The sequence below is a fragment of the Adelges cooleyi genome, unplaced genomic scaffold, assembly GCF_023614345.1.
Source record: "Adelges cooleyi isolate 19-005CV unplaced genomic scaffold, UGA_ACOO_1.1 ACOO_flye_CR_arks_rails_tigmint_CR_PRNA_30, whole genome shotgun sequence".
Lineage (NCBI taxonomy): Eukaryota > Metazoa > Arthropoda > Insecta > Hemiptera > Adelgidae > Adelges > Adelges cooleyi.
The window spans coordinates 5,485,974-5,504,198 of record NW_026095971.1 but is presented as its reverse complement, the minus strand read 5'-3'; the positions used below and the strand labels follow the sequence as shown (position 1 = coordinate 5,504,198).

The following is an 18,225-nucleotide window of genomic DNA, read 5'->3' as shown; positions in this document are numbered from 1 at the left end:
AAAGTGAATTGTAGTTTTTGCATTAAACACAAACATACAATCAACCGTGACGAATTGATTTACAATCGCAAATAAAAACAATAACTAATATTATAAACGATATAATAGTATATTTATTTATACATACAGTTCAGAACAAATGCAACTGACTGATGTTAAAATGAAATCTATGTACACAGATTTGATATAATATGTCTGAAATCATTGGTAATCCATATTAGTAAAGTTTAAAAATAGTTATAATGAAAATATAACACTTAAAATTAAATTAAAATAATAACCAGTTATGGTAACGTACAAAAAAAATTATTAGCGGACAATATATATAAATTTACTAAAGAAAATAGTTTGAAAATATCTAGACATTAAATAAAAAGAAAATACTGACAAGTAGCAACCAACTTAATGGCTTCTTAAGTTGTATTTAGTATTTAAATAAAAATGATATTTAAATCAACAGTGTTACCTCCTATAGTAAGTAAAAACATCTGTGAGCAACACTGCAAGTTTTAATTAATATTGTAAACCATGCAAGTAGAAATTAAAAATTCAATTATAAACGAAGATATATTAATTTTAAGGGTAAATAATTATTATGACTTTAATTAACAAAATATATTCTTGGCTTGAATTATTTTTTTATTATAGGTACATTACTTCAATTTGTATTGATATACGAGTAGTTATAAAAGTTTTACGGGCAATATAAATCTTTAAATTATCATTTAGATCGGTAACACTACGTGTTATTGTTATCGTTATTTTAAAAGAAATATTTTTTTATTGTTTTGTATTAAAGTTATACTCAAATAATGGGTAATTTATTTTATAATCACGGTATACTCGTTATTTTTTTAATGCTGTTATAGTAAAAGGATCTAGTGCGTTCTTTTTAAAATGCAATATAGTACGAATATAATATAATGTAATTTATGGTGATTTTATTGCACTGAAAACAAATTATAACAAAACCATGAAAGACATAATAAAAAAAAAGAAAATGTCTGCTAGCAACAATAAAGTGCTATTTTAACCACTAAAAGTATACCATGGTTAAAAGTAAAGAATTTAAGTTTGGTGACTTGAACATTAGAAATGATTGTTTTATTATTAAAAACACTAAATCTACTAGTTATATTTGTAGTTGATTTTGTTATGTATTGATTGATGTTACGGCAAAAATTGTAAAGTTTATGATCTACAAAAAACAAAATAAACAATTCATTTGTAAACCTGTTATAATGTTTGTTTCTATGTTATAAATTATAATGTATGTAACCAAAAACAATTAAAAACTGATCGTGGGAGGGTAAATGCTATAAATTTACACTAAATGCTTTTATTTTTTTTTAATATTACTATTATATTCGTTTGACTCGCGTATTATAAAACAAGGTTTTTTTTACAATAAATTAAATTTGTATAAATAGTGTCGCAATAACATGATACATGTAAAACGAAAAATAAGGACCCATGTTTTTTGTTCATCGATTAATGTACTTGTGTACCGACAATTGGGCACCTGGTATTAAACATGTTAATGGAAGTTGCTATAGTTGGTTAGCGTTCATTGTTGCTCTTGATAATTAAGGTTGAAACCTCATGACCCTCATGTGCCTTGTTAGGTTGGTACACTTTTTGTCGTTATTAACACTGTTCGATCGGGTCTTCGGATTCCGTTATGGTTTCTAAATTGGTCAAGTCCACCACCGACATGGACGACGCCTGGGTCAGCACGCTGTCGAACTTAATGTCGAAACAGTCGACGATTAACGGGTCGATGTCTACTACGGCGGCCGGTTTTCCAGTGGCGATGGCCACGATTTCGGGCTGCGGGTATCCGTTGTGGCCAATGAAATTGGCCATAGCCACCGAGCACCCAGCTTCCGGGTTGACGTCGTCACGGTGTACGCCGCCATTCGACTGACGTCAAGAGTGGTCGCCGTTGCCGTGCGTCAGGTCGCTGATACTGGTGCCGTCGCAGCTCAACCGGCGACCGTCGTCGCGCACAGGTTGGTGATGGTGGTACAGTGTTTTCAGTTTGGTGGATACGCCGTGGTGCACGATGTTGAAGCACATTGCGGTCATCGCCATGCCGGACAGTATGTACACCGAACAGAACCAAACGGTCACGGTGCTTGTCAGCGTCATTTCTAGCGGCCGTGAGTTGCTGTAGCCGATCGTGCTTAGCAACATAAAGCAGAAGAAAACGCAGTCAAGGTACGATTTGCCGGTGTCCAGGTTGTAAAGTATCGCGGCGCCGCACGCTATGTACGCCGACATGAACGCGAACCCGACCATTAGCAACGGAATAAAGCTGGCATTTTCCACGCTGTCCGCCGCGCTTTCCGCAGCGGCCGCCGAGGCGATGGCCGTTGCCGCCGCCTTGTCGGCCACCCGATGGAATACGTCGTCCGTGTCACCCGGCCTGACGTAGTACGGCTCAAGCGCGTGACCCGACAACGACTTCATTTGCATATCGTACTCCCTGCGCTCCCGCTTCAGCTTCATCCGCCGCTCTTTTTGTTCCATTAGCTTCTCGTCGTAACAACAGTACCCGCACTTGGAACACAAACAACAGCACAGAGATCTGCAACAAACGTTATTACCACATTAATATGGTCATGTGTTATTATACGTCGTATTACAGTGTTGACATTAGTAATACATATTTTTTTTTAGCATTGAGTATAATATTATATGATTAAATAAAGAATTATTATAACTATTTACAACAGTAAATAATGTTACTACATGCGATTTCTATTGTTTAGTGTACTGCGAATCTATATGCACATTTATTAATTACAAAATATAATGATAATCGATAATGTACCAAAAAAATGTCCTGTCGTACACTGTTTGGAAACTTATCAAAAAAATGACGCTTCTAATTAAATTATTTTTGTATAAACTTTTATTTTATGAAAAACTATTGTTAGTTTTTAATAACTAAAATTTTCATTGTCAATTGTTTTAATCAATATGATTTTATTTTAATTTAAAAATAATCCAAAATATTTTTTTTATTCTTACTTTATTCTTATTGTAGTTTGTATCGTTTTTGTCAAAGTATTCATAATAGATGGTTACTTTATACATTTTAAAATACATACAATTTTTTAGAAGGATTATATTCTGGTGGACGATGGTTATTTTGTTAATGGATGTGCATTAAACTATTTGCTATAATTACTAACTTGTTTATTTCCTATTTTATTTTATAAGAAATATAATATCTACACATTCGATGTACTAACTGTGTATGATTATACTTAAAAACTCATACCATAAATACATATTTAATTGTGTACTTGATTTCTGAAGGCCCCCAAAGTAAGCAGGGATTGATAAGGTGGGGGTTGTACGTGTGTTTCACAGCTTGGACTGAGACCGTGGAGAATGTATATAAATCTATTATTTAACGATATTGCAGTCAGTGTTTCGTGAAATATTAAAATCTATAAATATTAGATAGGAAGGTCAATCGACTTTTATTTTACTCTTCGGGTTATCATAGAAAAAGTATAGTAGACGGAATGAAGGGTGTGAAGTATTATTTTTATCTGTACACATTACTCAACCACCTTCTTCCTCCCGTCTTAATTTTTAAACTTTAATAACTAAAAGTAATTATTCAAAATGTATTATCGACCATCCAACATTTACAGCAAATTATTCTTAACTTGAAAAGTTATTTAAGTATAAGTAGGCTAGAATCAAACCAGATTTTTCAGAAAACGCAAAAAAACTATTTAAATTTATATTTGTTTTCACACTAACCATAACTTTCAAGGTCTAATCTAGACTGGCTGGGTAGGTTTTAAAACCAATTTATAACACATTCGAGTTCAGCGTCAAAAATTCTTTAATGCTGTGCTGGCAACTCATTTTCTTATTTTTTTTGGATCATGTGAGTTTTTAATTCTAGCCTACTCGTGCATACGTTACCATTTCATTTTCAAAAGTTGATAAAACTCTAGAATTCATCAAAAAAGTTTAAAATTTGATTATTTTTTAATACTGTAAAATAACTACATAATTTTTCTCTAAAAAGTTGTAACTATTTTCAAAGAAGATGAGTGTTATACGTTGTCGCTTGTAGACTGGTGAATCTAAAGGCAGCAGCAATGGATCGAGTAACATTAGCACAAAAATACAGCCCTGAAGATGGAAGATATAATGTTTCCGAAACGTTGGCAATTCCAATAGGTCAATATAGATGTAACCAAAAATGTAAATAATTTAAACATATATATCTTGTTAATGTTTTACTAAATAATAAAGGAAAATCTATAATTTGTCAATTGTTCTTCTAAATTTATCATTTCGTCATTTTTGATTTTCTTAATTTTATAAAATCTTATCTTTTGTTTTAATCTTTAACAATACCGTTACTCGTAATTCTGCTATCATATAAAAATACAAAAAATACACGGAAATATAATGGAAAAATCATTAGCACTTGTGAGAAAAGTACACAGGTGAGTTAGAACGCGGACGAGGTAGTACCTAGTATGAAAAGAAATTAAATCCAACGACGTGACGAGCGTTTGGAGTTGCAATAATAGCCAAAGAGAACATAAAAGATCTTACACCATTAATTTAGCCATTATATCAGAATGTTTAAAAAAGAAAAACGTTTTATGTTTGCTTGCGTTTATTGTTAGGGTTAAGTAGGGCAATTGTAAACGAATGGAGCAAATGTATATGCAATTTTTTATGGACAGAACTGGCAATTTTCGTTTTTTATTTAATTATGTAGTAGTATTAATATCTTTTAATTAATGATATCGAATTAAAATAAAAAATTATCAATTAATTAAAAAAATATATATATTTTACAATCACCCTAGTTAACTCTAATTGAGATGTTCTTTTAAAATGATTATGTTTAAGCAAAGAGTATTAGAAAACTTCTTTCTGGTTCAAGACTAAATGCTATATTTTTGGCGGATGTGATTTGTTTTGGATGAACGGCTTTGGATAAAAGGATAATGTTACCAACGTTGTGTTACATGCCGGGTTTACAAAGGGTGAATAGGAAACACTTAGATCATTGACAATGGATGCTTTTGGAAATATAAAAAAAAATAGAAGAGTCACTCTATTATCAGTTAGTCGGATTGCAATAGTATCCAAATGAAATAACTCGTGTGCAGATAAAACAAGTCTTTGTAAGTTGGCTTTTTTAATTTTCTTATGTAACCGGTAACGCGTGTTATAGGGAACGGATTATTTATAAATAATCTAAAAGTCAACTGAACAAAATAAAACTTAACTTTTCTTATGCGGTTTCACTGACTAGACTACTTATCAGTATCTAAATACTGATTTAAAAACTACAAACGTTAACCAGCTAACAAGTTATTTAATAACTCCAAATGAATTGTTTTAAGTATCCTTTTACGCAAATATCATTAATTTTGGATCAATCACCAGATCCATTTCTATTTATTAGAAATACCCAAGGGGCTAGGGCAACCGCTTTTAGCCACTATCCGCAGCTGCATCCCGTATTCCTTTATTTGTTTATCAATTCATGTTATGTTGTTAATAATATAGTATTACTTGCATCTACTTTAATAGGTGGGCTATAATTTTTATTAGAACAAAATTTCAAGAGTATCCAAAAAAATTTGGAAATTTTGAGTTTATTTTGTTTTATTATGACTTATATTTGGCATAACATCATCATAGGCAATAGATACATAACACTTTTGTGACATTATTTAGTTAGCAAAAAAAAACCAAATTTATTATTAAAAAAGTATTATACGAGTTACCTGGTGAATATTCCTCTGGCACACCAAGCCAGGAGTCCGCCAATGCTCGACAGGTATACCAACATCAACGGGATGCCAATCAACGCATACACCATAGTGGCCATTTTTCCAACGGCTGTTTTCGGCGTAATGTTCCCGTATCCTGGAAATAATAAACGGCATTACTCAGTACTCACGCACACTCGTGTGCACGGGCATTATACTAAAGGGTTTAACCCGAAATTGGGGTGTTTTGGTAGGAGTTGGCGGTAATGGCCGGCGAGTCAATTCGACGCGTCGTCGAATGCTTACAAAAATCGTTGCCTAAAAGCCACCGGGGAAAAAGGCTTGAACGAGGTTTAACGAGATTTCGCCGGTAAAGTTTCCACATCATTCAGGCGAGCCTCCCAAATAGTTTACCATCTCCGGTCAAAGGTTGAAATATAATGGGTCAAACGGAGACGAGTAGAATGTAGGAATCGGCCGGCTCGTCTTGGATCCAACTTGTTTGTTTTACTTCGCGGCGGAAACGACAGACGTTAAAATCGTACCCGTGTAATAGCAGCACTTCATCGTTTCCATGGCTGACGTGTCTACGTGGGATTTATACATTTCACTGCAATACTGTCGTCTATATTTGATTCGTCCATAGCTATCGGTACCGGTAACCTACACAAGGTACAAGGGCCACAACCTCACGGGTGCCATCAACCGTGTGGTAAAATATGTATTACAATAAAAGACAATTATATATTTTTTAAAATAATATCAATTGTGATTTATAATGAAAAATATGGGTCGACGGGCGTAATAATATCATAACGTGTTATATGCAATGATCAAAATGTAAATAATTAATAGCGCAATGCGAGAGAAAATAGCATTTAAGTAAAATTATACTTAAAAAGTATTTAATTCACTTTTATGTCAAAGGATTTTTAATTACTTCATAAAACTCTAAAATTATGATTAATGAAAAAAAAAAGTATTTCAACTAAAACATTACAGTTAACTATACATAAATAGCAGAATAAAGTTTCCACCACTTCTGGGGGGAATGGTTTTTGATATTTTTCTGGTCTTTTTAAACAACTTTGATAATACTATGTCTGTTTTATAAAAAAATTAAATATTTAAATAAACCCTTAATTATAAAAATCATTCTCTATAGCGTATACGTATTTCGACAGCAATGTTACCATCATCAGCGCATACATCAGATACCTGTCAGTTACAGTCTGTTCTATCATGATGGTAACATCGCTGTCGAAATACGTATACGCTTTAAAGAATTATTTTTATGGTTAAGGGTTTATTTAAATATTTAATTATTTTATAATATATAACCACAAGTGTTGCTAAGTATTTTCTATTTTCTTTGTTTGTTGTAAAAATAGTTGTGAAAGTTATAAAAGTTAAAAGCTGCCATAAATTGTTTTTGAAAATATTAAACTCGTTATCTGTTAGACCGGAATAATAATAGTAGGGTACTGTTATAGTGTAAATAATCAGTTTAGTATATAATTGATGCAATAATTTGATAAAGGGCTTAGGTTTTCATATCAGCTTTTACAGGTGTCTGTGCAACTACCTCATAAAAAATCGCCATCACCTTTAAAGCAATATTTTAAAAATGCATCGAATAAAAAAAAAGGTAAAAATTTTTATTTGAAATGGGTTTTTGAATCTTTTGAGGGAAATACTTGGACTTTTATGCCTATTGTATAATAATATGAATGTAGTTTATTGTATATTATGGGTAACACTTTCAAATAATATATACCAAACGCAAAATGATAAATCTATGATTGGACTTAGCAACATGTCGACAATCTTACAGTTACTGACAGGCTTCGAAAATCCCAGAAAATATTGTTTAATATATAATCTTAAAAACCTAAACTTTTTTATTTCGATTTTTCAGCACCTTTGAGCGTCGGGCAAATTTTTCTAAATAGAATTGCAGATATACCTACTACAATTTCATTAGTCCATTTTTGGTTATTTGGCGTTTAACACGCGACTATCCCATTTTAGTGATTACAAATTCCGCCAAATAACTTTTCACGTTTACGAAAATAATTATTATTTAAAGATAAACTCAATCAACTTTAAATAACATCATAATCAACAAGCAGAATTAAGAACGCAATTAAATATTAATGTTAATATATTATTAGACAGTGATACCAGTTATTAGTACCTATTTAAGAATCAACACAGTTTATTATTTTAATTGGGAACACTTTTATTTAAAAAGTTTAACATTTATTTTTACATAAAACCATTATTTGCTTAAATAGTTATATAATATTTAACATAATGCACGGCTGTCTAATTTAAAATTTGAGGTGGATGTCATTCCAGGATGGCTTGTAACTAAAAACCAAACTGATTTTTAATTGTAATTAATCATAATAATTAGTATTTGAATACTAGTTGAGAAAAAAAATGATTGGTATAACTTATAAATAATTTATAAACTATAATAATAAAGTTAACACTATATTAAGCTGCATGAAGAAAATTCTAATTATTTATTTTATTTCATTAAAAACTTCATAAAGTTTTCTTATACCTTAAAGGTCAACATTGATTTCGAATTGTATTATTATTTTGTTCAAAATGTAATTCGTGGTATTATAAATATTGAAGTGAAAAACATTATTATATACCACGACATAATAAGTATTTCCGCTTATGTATAGATTTTGAAACGGCAATACATTTTTAAGAATAATAAGTATGTTATGCGTTTTTTATTTATAAGTTGTGAATTCGTGTTTAACGCGAGAGACTCTGAACGAATTTTAATTAACCTTGCGTTAAAATATAAATTAACCTTAATGGATAATTTGGTCGACAACATAAAACGCAAGAAGTTTCGCGACACCTTGAGTTGATCGTATTGTATACATATTTCCTTACAAGATTTAACAGGCGCATTATGTTTATATATGTACGTACATACAAATATCATTATATATAAAATAAATAATATATATATATATATATATATATTATTGTATAATGTATGTATATTTGTACGAACGTGTAGACTTCGTAATAGGAGTTCTTATATATAAAGGCTTTTGTCAGCAAAGAAAAGTGATTTCCCTAAATTCTTCTTTCAATTAACTCTGTGAATACAAAACCTTCTGTTTTTGATCTTTCTCGACGATGGTTGTTGAGTACGTGGGCATTCGTTAGAAATATTATGTAAATCTTTCGAGATTCACTTCAAGTGTTCGGTGGCCGGGAATCGGGGTCAATAAACGTTTCTGATGCACGAGACCCATAAAGATGTTCAGGCTACACAACCCAAACCGAATGGTGTTTTTCCTAACCGAACTAAAAAAAGAGGAATAAATGGGAGTCGTTATCAAAACGTTTTGGCTGACACTCTCTTACTATATTATTATATTCACGGACTTTTGATTCGATATTGTTTTTGTACTTTATTTTATTCATTTTTATCTACCGCAGTCATGCGAATATACCAAATGGAATCGTATATCATTATTATTGTTATGGTTCTGTAAAATTTTGATGTGATAAAAATTGTTCTACTTCGGTACAACCATTAGAGTTTTATGCTTTCGCAGTAATTTATGTGAATTCCAAATAATATATTATGTGCTTAATCACATTACGAATATTGTCAATTTAACAAAAAAATTAATTATAAAACATTTATAATTAATTAAGTCCAAAATTAAATATTGTGTTAACTCGAAGTAAATAATGATTATGTTATCAGTGTCAGTATAGGATAAGCCATACGTCGTTAGTATTTAATTAAATCAACTTTTTATTTATGTAATATATTATCTAAAATTTAGATAGTAATACGACATTTGAAAGGATTCATAAAGAAATATTCATAAGGAAATATCATTAAATAATGACATCGTTGATTTCGTAGGAAATGTTTGATTAGGTACTGTCGTGATTACATTTTTAGAAATGGAGTTTTTCTTTAATAGAATTATATTATTATTTAAAAAGACAATACTAACAACAAATGTTTAAAAAAATCTTGTTTAAAATATGAGGATATAACTAATTTACTCTACACGTGATAATAATGTATTAGTCGAATTTGTTTACAAAATAATGAGATTAAGATAATATCATATTATGTACTATCTCGGTCTGATTATTTCGCCGAGTCGTAAATTGTCTAACTTTAAGTCTAATATTTCTCAGCGTAATAGTTTCTGATGGTGGGGATTTACTGGTAGCAAGTTTTATGATACACTCACTGTATAAATGCACGAAACCGAGTTTATACGTTTTCGTCACTTTTCATCCATCCCCTCGGCCAAATCCTGGGCAATAACTGGGATAGCGATTGTAATTTGACTGGAGCCGGCAGAGCTTTAGCATAGACACAGGAAGAAGATATGTGCGCATACCAGTCTGTACTCGGGTATTTCTTTTTCCGACCGATCCATTTCTTTAAACACACTCACCATGGCGTTGTGTCGGAGAATAAGAAATAATGAAAAAACACCCACCGAGACGAAAAAGGCAAAACTAATATGTCACCTTCACCATACACAGCAAGTTGTCATGATATGGAACGGAAGGAAAACGAGGATGGCGTACGTGTGAAAAAAATCTCTGCTGTAGATGTTTTGTGGGTTTTAAACAAACAAAGAGAGAACCAACAATAATTTATTCGGATATTTTTTAATCAAAGCAAATGGATCGTGCCGACAAAATCTGACTATTGTCAAAAACTGAATTGGTATGACAATTTTGCCAGTGATAGATTTCTATTGAGTATTCACATTTATTAGGTATGTATTTAATACAAAAATAAAAGTATAAATGCCACCGTTAATGTAGTAAATTATGTACATAAAAATTATAAGTACAGTTTTATCTCGTTACGTCATAATGTACCGCTTTTTGCATCATTTTACACTGACGAATGCTACGTCATTTAAGAATATCTTGAACCTATTTTCTCATAAGAAATTCTTGATTGCGACTTATTTTCTAGCTCGGAATCCCTCAATTTTAATATATTTTTACCACATCCTAAATAACTTGTTCTTAAGATTAGATACAATATCTCTAAGCTTCTGAAATCACCATTTGATATTTTATTTTTATGGATTTCTAGTCAAACGGATATCTCTGGTAAAGAGGTTGCTGATTCTTTAGCAAAATGGGTTTCTTTGTATTGTCAATTATCTAATTACATTTTCTGGTCTGATTGTTGTCTGGAATCTTTTTCCACACTTGGCTTTATTCGTTTTAACATTATTTGATACTCTCTTTCAAAACTGTCCTAGTAATATTCGTGTTACATTATGCCGCGCCGTCTGGCTATATTTGTCATTCAATACCATGTTTTTAATCATGTATACGTTGAAATTCAATGTAAATAAAAATATAATTTACCTAGTTATTTTAGTGTTATAAGGTAGTTAAGCTTTGAATGATTAATACAAATGTTATCCAAATAAAAATCCAGCGTCGACGCAATGCGAACAATAATTCTCTGAATTAAGAAAAAAATACAGAAACTGAATAACAACAGATTTAAAAGATTATACAATTAAAACTTAGTCAAAAAACTAAGCAAAATAAATTAATTTACATTTTATATACTTGGGAAATTATTTTTAGGTTTAAAATTGTTGTCAAATAAACTAAATTACACACTACTACTAAATTCAAACTACTGAAAATCCCAACTGTATAGCTAAATTTTATTTTATTTTTACAATCTCTTTTCAATGTGCACAATTCGACATAAATTTAATGAAAACAAAATCGACGTGTGGTTAAAATAAATTGTATAGTATAGACATGTCACATGAGTTTTTAATTAAAAATGTAATTAATATTTTTGTTATATATATATATATATATTATTGCTATTGTGTAAATATGACACAATGTTTAAATATTATAATGAAATAATAATAATAATAATAATAATGTTGAAACAGGATTTCTTTAGAAAAACTAATATAAATTGAGTTTTTCGATACTTAAGCAGTCTGAGAAAATGTATTATTATTTATGTTTTTTAATGTATTTGCAATATTGCCAAATGGCTAAATACTCGTAAAAAATACACTACCCATACTATGTAGTACAACTATAGTATCTACAGTATCTGGTTTGTTATGTTGATAATTTTTTAGTGAAAGTAATAAATAATGTCAACGGGAACTATTCAATTTTATAGCCAAAGAATTTTATCATTCAGTAGGTAAGCATACGTACAGATTGCCATTTTATCTTTGGCAAATAAAAATAACAATAACAATAATAATGATAATACTAACAAAAGTAATAGCTTCAGTATAGGCATTATGGTCGGCATTCGATAACTTATTGATTATACAACAGCTACGCTATTGTACGTGCACGAAACAGAGCCATTAGACACTGTTAAGACCGTGGGATATAGTCAGCTGTGTTAATGTAATGCTATGGTTTTCTTTTGTTTTATTTCTCTTTTTGTACTATATCATTTATGTTTGCCATTTTATCGTCATCGTCCACTATCTCGACAACATAAATAAACGCACAGATCATCTTTGAACAAATAACTTCGGGTAGGTGCTCTTTCGACTGCATTCAAATTCATGTTTGTTCTTATAAAGACTATGTTGAGGTCAAATTACTTAAGTGTATACTGTTTATATAGTAACTGAATATTGTAGGCTGGAGTATCTATCAGGGGTCTGGATAAAGTTCAAGGCAAAATTCACATTTTACTCTTAATTAAAAAACAATGTAAAATAAAATATGATATATTTGTTTCAAATAAGTTTCAGAGAAAATAACTCTGTCAAAAAATGTGTTTTATATTAGTTTCGTACCAGTATCAAAGTAATAGTATGGATTTTTTTGTCAGTATGACATATTTGTCACAAAAGTAAAAAAAAAAGACATGTCTTTTTTTATAAATTTCTTAGTCTTTCATCTATATCACTTTCATCTACGTTACTGATCAATACAGATAGTTTAAATACTTAATCGAATAAGTAATATATCAACACACAACTGCTGGCGATATATTTTATGAGCTGATAATAATTATTGTAGTAGGTAAAACAATGTAACAATAGTTAAACGGCATTTTGTATTTGGTAACAGGAAACTTTCTATTTGTCTTCCTTGTATTGTCCTCCTGTTTTGAGTTCGGAAATAGCTTGAAATTCGTAACATGAATACTATTTTGCAAAAAGCTATTAGTTTTGTTGCTAAACTGTATTGGGTATCCAATCGAATATGCCAATGCAACGGCCGTTCGATAAATACGACGCGACATCTTAGGAATTTAAATGTTTTACTATATAAATCCACAGCATTCCGATTAACAATAATATATATCTAAATAAAATACATTATCTAGTTTATCGTGCGTTATTTAAGTTAATTAGATCGAAAGAATATAACATTTTTTTACAGAGATATTTAACCATATATCTGAGCAGTTTCAATGTAAAAGGTTAATTAAATACTGGAATCTAACGAGTCACTTTAACAACAATATTCTAGTTAGTAATTGGGTAGTTAACTTTAAGAAATGAACCAATAACAAATTCTTCGTACTCGATTGATTTTGACTTATATATATATATATATATTGTCTATATTAAACAAATTATTAACGTTTTGATTTAATTAAAAGGAAAATACAAGAGAAGCAAAAATTAACACTCAAAACTTTTTCTAATTAATGCAAATACCCTTGAAAAATCAACATGGAAATAATATCAATACTGTACTCAGTTGCTAGAAATTGAGGCTGTTATGAACAAATACAATCATTATTATAAATATTTTTTATTACGTTAAGCTTTAAATAGTGTATGGAGTTTGTGGTTTTTGTTAAAGTATTAGTTTGAGTGGTATAGGAACATAATAAATAGGTCGTATATAAAAAGTACTCGAATAACTATATTAGTTGCTGCCAGTGTGAACAAAAAATGTATTAACTGTTTAATATGCAACAAGCCGAGGAAATGAGATTTGGGTCAGGTTGAGTTTTCCACGGTGGTTTTGGGCATAGCAGAAGCAACTACATTATGTCAAAACAGAATTAGCGAAACGTCTCTACAAAGGCGACTTTGCCATTATATTCTGCATTGGGATTATGTGGAACTGTGGGTAAACCTTACTAGTAGTTAATCATATAAAGCACAAAACGTCTCAGCATGTCATTTCCGTCGTAGAAAAGCATGTAATATAAAACAACCGCAAAAAGAAAAATGATAATATTGTGATAACAAATATTTCGAATTTGGATCAATCCAAGTCATCATATTTCGATTTAATTTCAATTAAATTATTAGTAATTTGAATCGTTTTGAATGGCGTTGTAATAACTATTAAAGTATTGTTTTAACAGTTATATTATCCAATATATAGTTTATGTAATCAATAGCGTTTACACTTTAAATTAAGTGGGATCCGATAATATTTTATGCAGAAATTATACAAATAATATTAAAATATCCTGTGTTGAAATAATTGATTTATTCGAGACGAAATTGTAGAATGTAAACATATTAAATATAAGTAAATTTTAACGAACTTACCTTAAAGTTAAAATATATTACACCCTGTGTAATCTAACGATGTTATACAAGTATTTTTCTTCATCACTATACATTCACTACATAGCCAATATGCTATAATTTACAAGTATTAAAGTTATTGAAATATTTTTTATATTTTTTTGTCATGTAAATCTTTAAAATAATGTAGAGATAATATTGATTTCCGTTAATATCTAGGCATTTTATAGTGAGTTCTCAACGGTTACCATGTTGAGATTGAGGTAAAATAAATTATTTAAATACTCCACAAAACACTTTCTTCATAATGTATTCAAATTAAATTGACTGAACGAAAAATATATAGAAAAATTTCCATATTATTTGAATTTGAAAAAAGATCTTTCAAATACTGAAGAATAGTTTATTTAAATTTCAATGGGAGACTTTTCATTAATACCTCGGTGTATAGAAATAAATTGTTTTAATTCTTATTTAAAGGCTCTTTTATTATACTAATACATTGTGGTTCATTCGAAATGTACCTATAGTAGTTAAGACCTAAAAAAGTCAGCACAGTGGGGACTTTAACTTATACCAATCGTGTACAATACACCATGTCTGATTCGAGCTCTAAAAAATTGAACTGTGTTTGTAGTATAATTATTGTTTTGGTTTTCAAATATTTTCTTTCTGCGATTTTTTAAGAGATTAGATAAAACCAGATGATGTGCTTCGTTATTTACTAATAAACGAAAGCCTCCTCAATCTAGTGTGTCCACATTCTAGAAATTAAATTATTGTACAAAATATTTGACTATTTATAAGGTGGATTAATCTATCTTGACTAAATGAATATTTTATCAAATAATATATCAGTGATAACAATCAATAAATTCAGTGATGCTCAGTTCTGAAGCAATAATTTGTCATTAAGTATTTTTTTTCTACCAGTGGTTACTCTGAGCTAAGGGGGATTTAAGGAGGTTTTATCCAATCTGTGATTCTTTCTTCATTGAATTATTATTTGTCACCTGTTTTGTACCTATATTCGACACTTTGAGCATTCAAACAATCATAATTGATCAGTTGTGAATGGCTCAACTTAGCCAGTTTATGTTCTTTGACCTGTAAATAATTAAGATGAAACGTAAACGAGTTTCTTATGAAAGTTTGGTGGCAAAGTTTTAGAGTCCAATGATAGCAAGGGCGATAAAACAAGTTAATATACGCACGAATAAAATTAGTCGTAAGCGCCGCGCCGTGAAGGGATTGAAGTGGAAAGAATCGAACTGCTATAAGTTCATACACGGCCATGTATTACTCGATGGATACAACAATGAGAATTTGAATTTTGCGTGTTAGTTTAAATCTAATAATGTTAATTTTTGAAATGTTGCTCAAACAATATTAATTTTTTTTTTGGAAATTAATTATCGATAACCAATAATTATATTTGCGCAAAATGAAGTTTATACAATCTTTAAGTAGAGTTATATTGAAATTTGCACAACCTAAGTAATCATAAATTCTTTACAAGTTTAGATTTCAAATTGTCTCATTTATGTTTGACAGTAAACTATTGGTAGATAGACTCTTTTGAATAAAAAGAACCCGAAAATAGTGTATCATAATAGGTACACGTATGGATCAATACTGGAAATGCCAATTTATTCGAATACATTTTATTCGAATTACGAATGAAAATATTAAACATGTAAACAAATTTTGGTTTATTGTAGGACAATGCATTTTGCAGACAGGCAAGGTTGTCTGAAGAGTGGGAATGCTATGTGGTACTGTTTCCAGAATGTATAGCAAAGTGGTAAAATTTATATTAATTTGAAATGTTTTATTTTATTGAACAAAACAATAAAAAAATGTTTTGTAATAATTGATTATTACATTCCAGGAAACGTCATGAGGACGGATATGTGCACGTGAATTTATATTTAATTTTCCTATGCATGGACGAGAGCCGAAAAGTGATTAATAATATACTTCGAATAATTTTATTTACGTTTTAGCATATTGGTGGGATAAAAAAATGTAAATACTGCATTATATTATAATATACATTAGTCCGACTAACAAAATATGTTGTATATTTCCTTTTTATAATAGAATATGTCGGTGAGTATTTAGAAATCTAACTTAGATAGTGTGTTAAAAAATAAAAAATGAATTAAGCTAACAAATGTTTAAAAAAAATGTCGTTTTGGTAAAAGGAAATTAGAAACACACAGTCACTGCAGTTTATGATAGTATGCACAACAACATATGTAAATATGAAATCAGTCATTTCAGGCGACATTTTTCATTCGTGGAATGTTTATCTGGTTTTAATTAAATTCACGTTTACCTAAGAAACGTTTTTGTTCGTTCGCCGCCTCGAGGAAAACTTGTTAATTTTATTAAATTAATTTGCGTAATAAATGTACTAGATGTATTCGCCACGGAAATTTTACTTTTGCAAATCCGCTTTGCAAGTTCAACGGGTTTTGCTGGCGCTGTGTTGTTACTTGGTACTCAATAGTTCCAGTTGTTTTTTGACAAGACTATGTTTTCAGAAACATTTTAATACCGAACCGAGATGTGTGCAAAGTTAAAAACATAATATACGAAATACCACTTAAACGAGAATACCCAGAGTAAACAGTTTTAAAGCAAAAGTAATTTTGTTCACCAGGACATAGGTACCGACCACAGTCATAATAATATTTTACATTTTATCTCATCATCTTGATAATTAAAAGGACAGATGTGCCCAACTACTTTTATAGCCGGTAGTTTATGGTTGCCCGCGAGATACCTTATCAAACAAAGAATTGCACAATTGTAATATGCGTAAAAATTAATGGATATATAATAACGATTGTTTCGAGGGTTTCTTAATAATTGTTTTCTTAACGTCTGATTTTGTTCTCTAAATAGGCAATTTTAAACTGCAAACGATTTTTAGTCCACATGAACTTATTTTATATTTATGCATATAGATTATTTACAAATTTAAACATGTTTAATTAATGTACACTACGATACTTCATAAAATGTTGATATTCCAAATACGCATTTAACAAAGTATCATAAATATGTCTTTGGTACCTTCCCACTGGCCACTCCTTATCTTAACTTAACATTTCACACGATTAAATTAATACGTTAATGTATAAGTAAAACATTACTTTTAAAATAAAATGTATTATTATTATATTGTTCTAACGCCATGTTCTTATAAGCGTCGCTTCATTTTAAAGTTTTATGAAAATGTATATTATATTTTATAGCACACATATATTATTGCTTGGCCTGCAGTTATTTACTAAGGTATTAGTTTTTTCTTGTGGATTATAAAACCACGATTTTTATTTGACGGGAAAACTTTTTTTTTTGGTAATATTCTTTTGCAGGTGTAACGATGTCGACCCTTTATCCTTTGAATAAAACTTGAGGTATATCTTGTGAAGTTAATACTGTATGGTATTTAGTTATGACTTTAAAACGACTAAAATCACACTAAACGAACTGTTTGAAATATGTAACGAATATTTTGGTGGAATATAATTACAACGTCAATCGATGTAGTACTATAATAACAAACTGCAACCGCCGCTTGAACTCAGCTTGAGTTGTATGTTTCAAGTTATGAAAGAAATATGTTAAAATAAATGATAAAAAGAAACGAGCATTTTTTTAAATTTATTTATCAACGTAATTTGCATTAACAAGCGTAATACCGTATTAAATTGTTGTAAACCGGGCTGCGAGATTCTAAACTTATATAAACGTCAGGGAAGAGTCGACGGAGTTTGGTTATAACGTTTGTAATAAAAAAACGTGCATCATATCTGTGTACGGCGAGCAGTTAACGATATAGTAGTGTAATAATAGTATAAAGTACATTTAGTGGCATATCTGAGATAGGG

General features: G+C 30.0%; 1 protein-coding gene across 4 annotated transcripts in view; it reads right to left on the bottom strand.

Moving 5' to 3' along the window:
• Window positions 1–1,307: 1,307 nt before the first annotated feature.
• Window positions 1,308–18,225, bottom strand: part of LOC126837892 (uncharacterized) — a 153,754-nt gene continuing 136,836 nt past the window's right edge. For all 4 annotated transcript variants that reach the window (XM_050571863.1, XM_050571867.1, XM_050571866.1 and 1 more), the window contains 2 exons: window positions 5,787–5,928; window positions 1,308–2,590 (listed from right to left, as the gene is read on the bottom strand). In XM_050571863.1, the coding sequence (XP_050427820.1) occupies window positions 1,930–2,590; window positions 5,787–5,928 (803 nt within the window). In that variant the 3' untranslated portion in view covers window positions 1,308–1,929. The remainder of the gene's footprint in view (window positions 2,591–5,786; window positions 5,929–18,225) is intronic.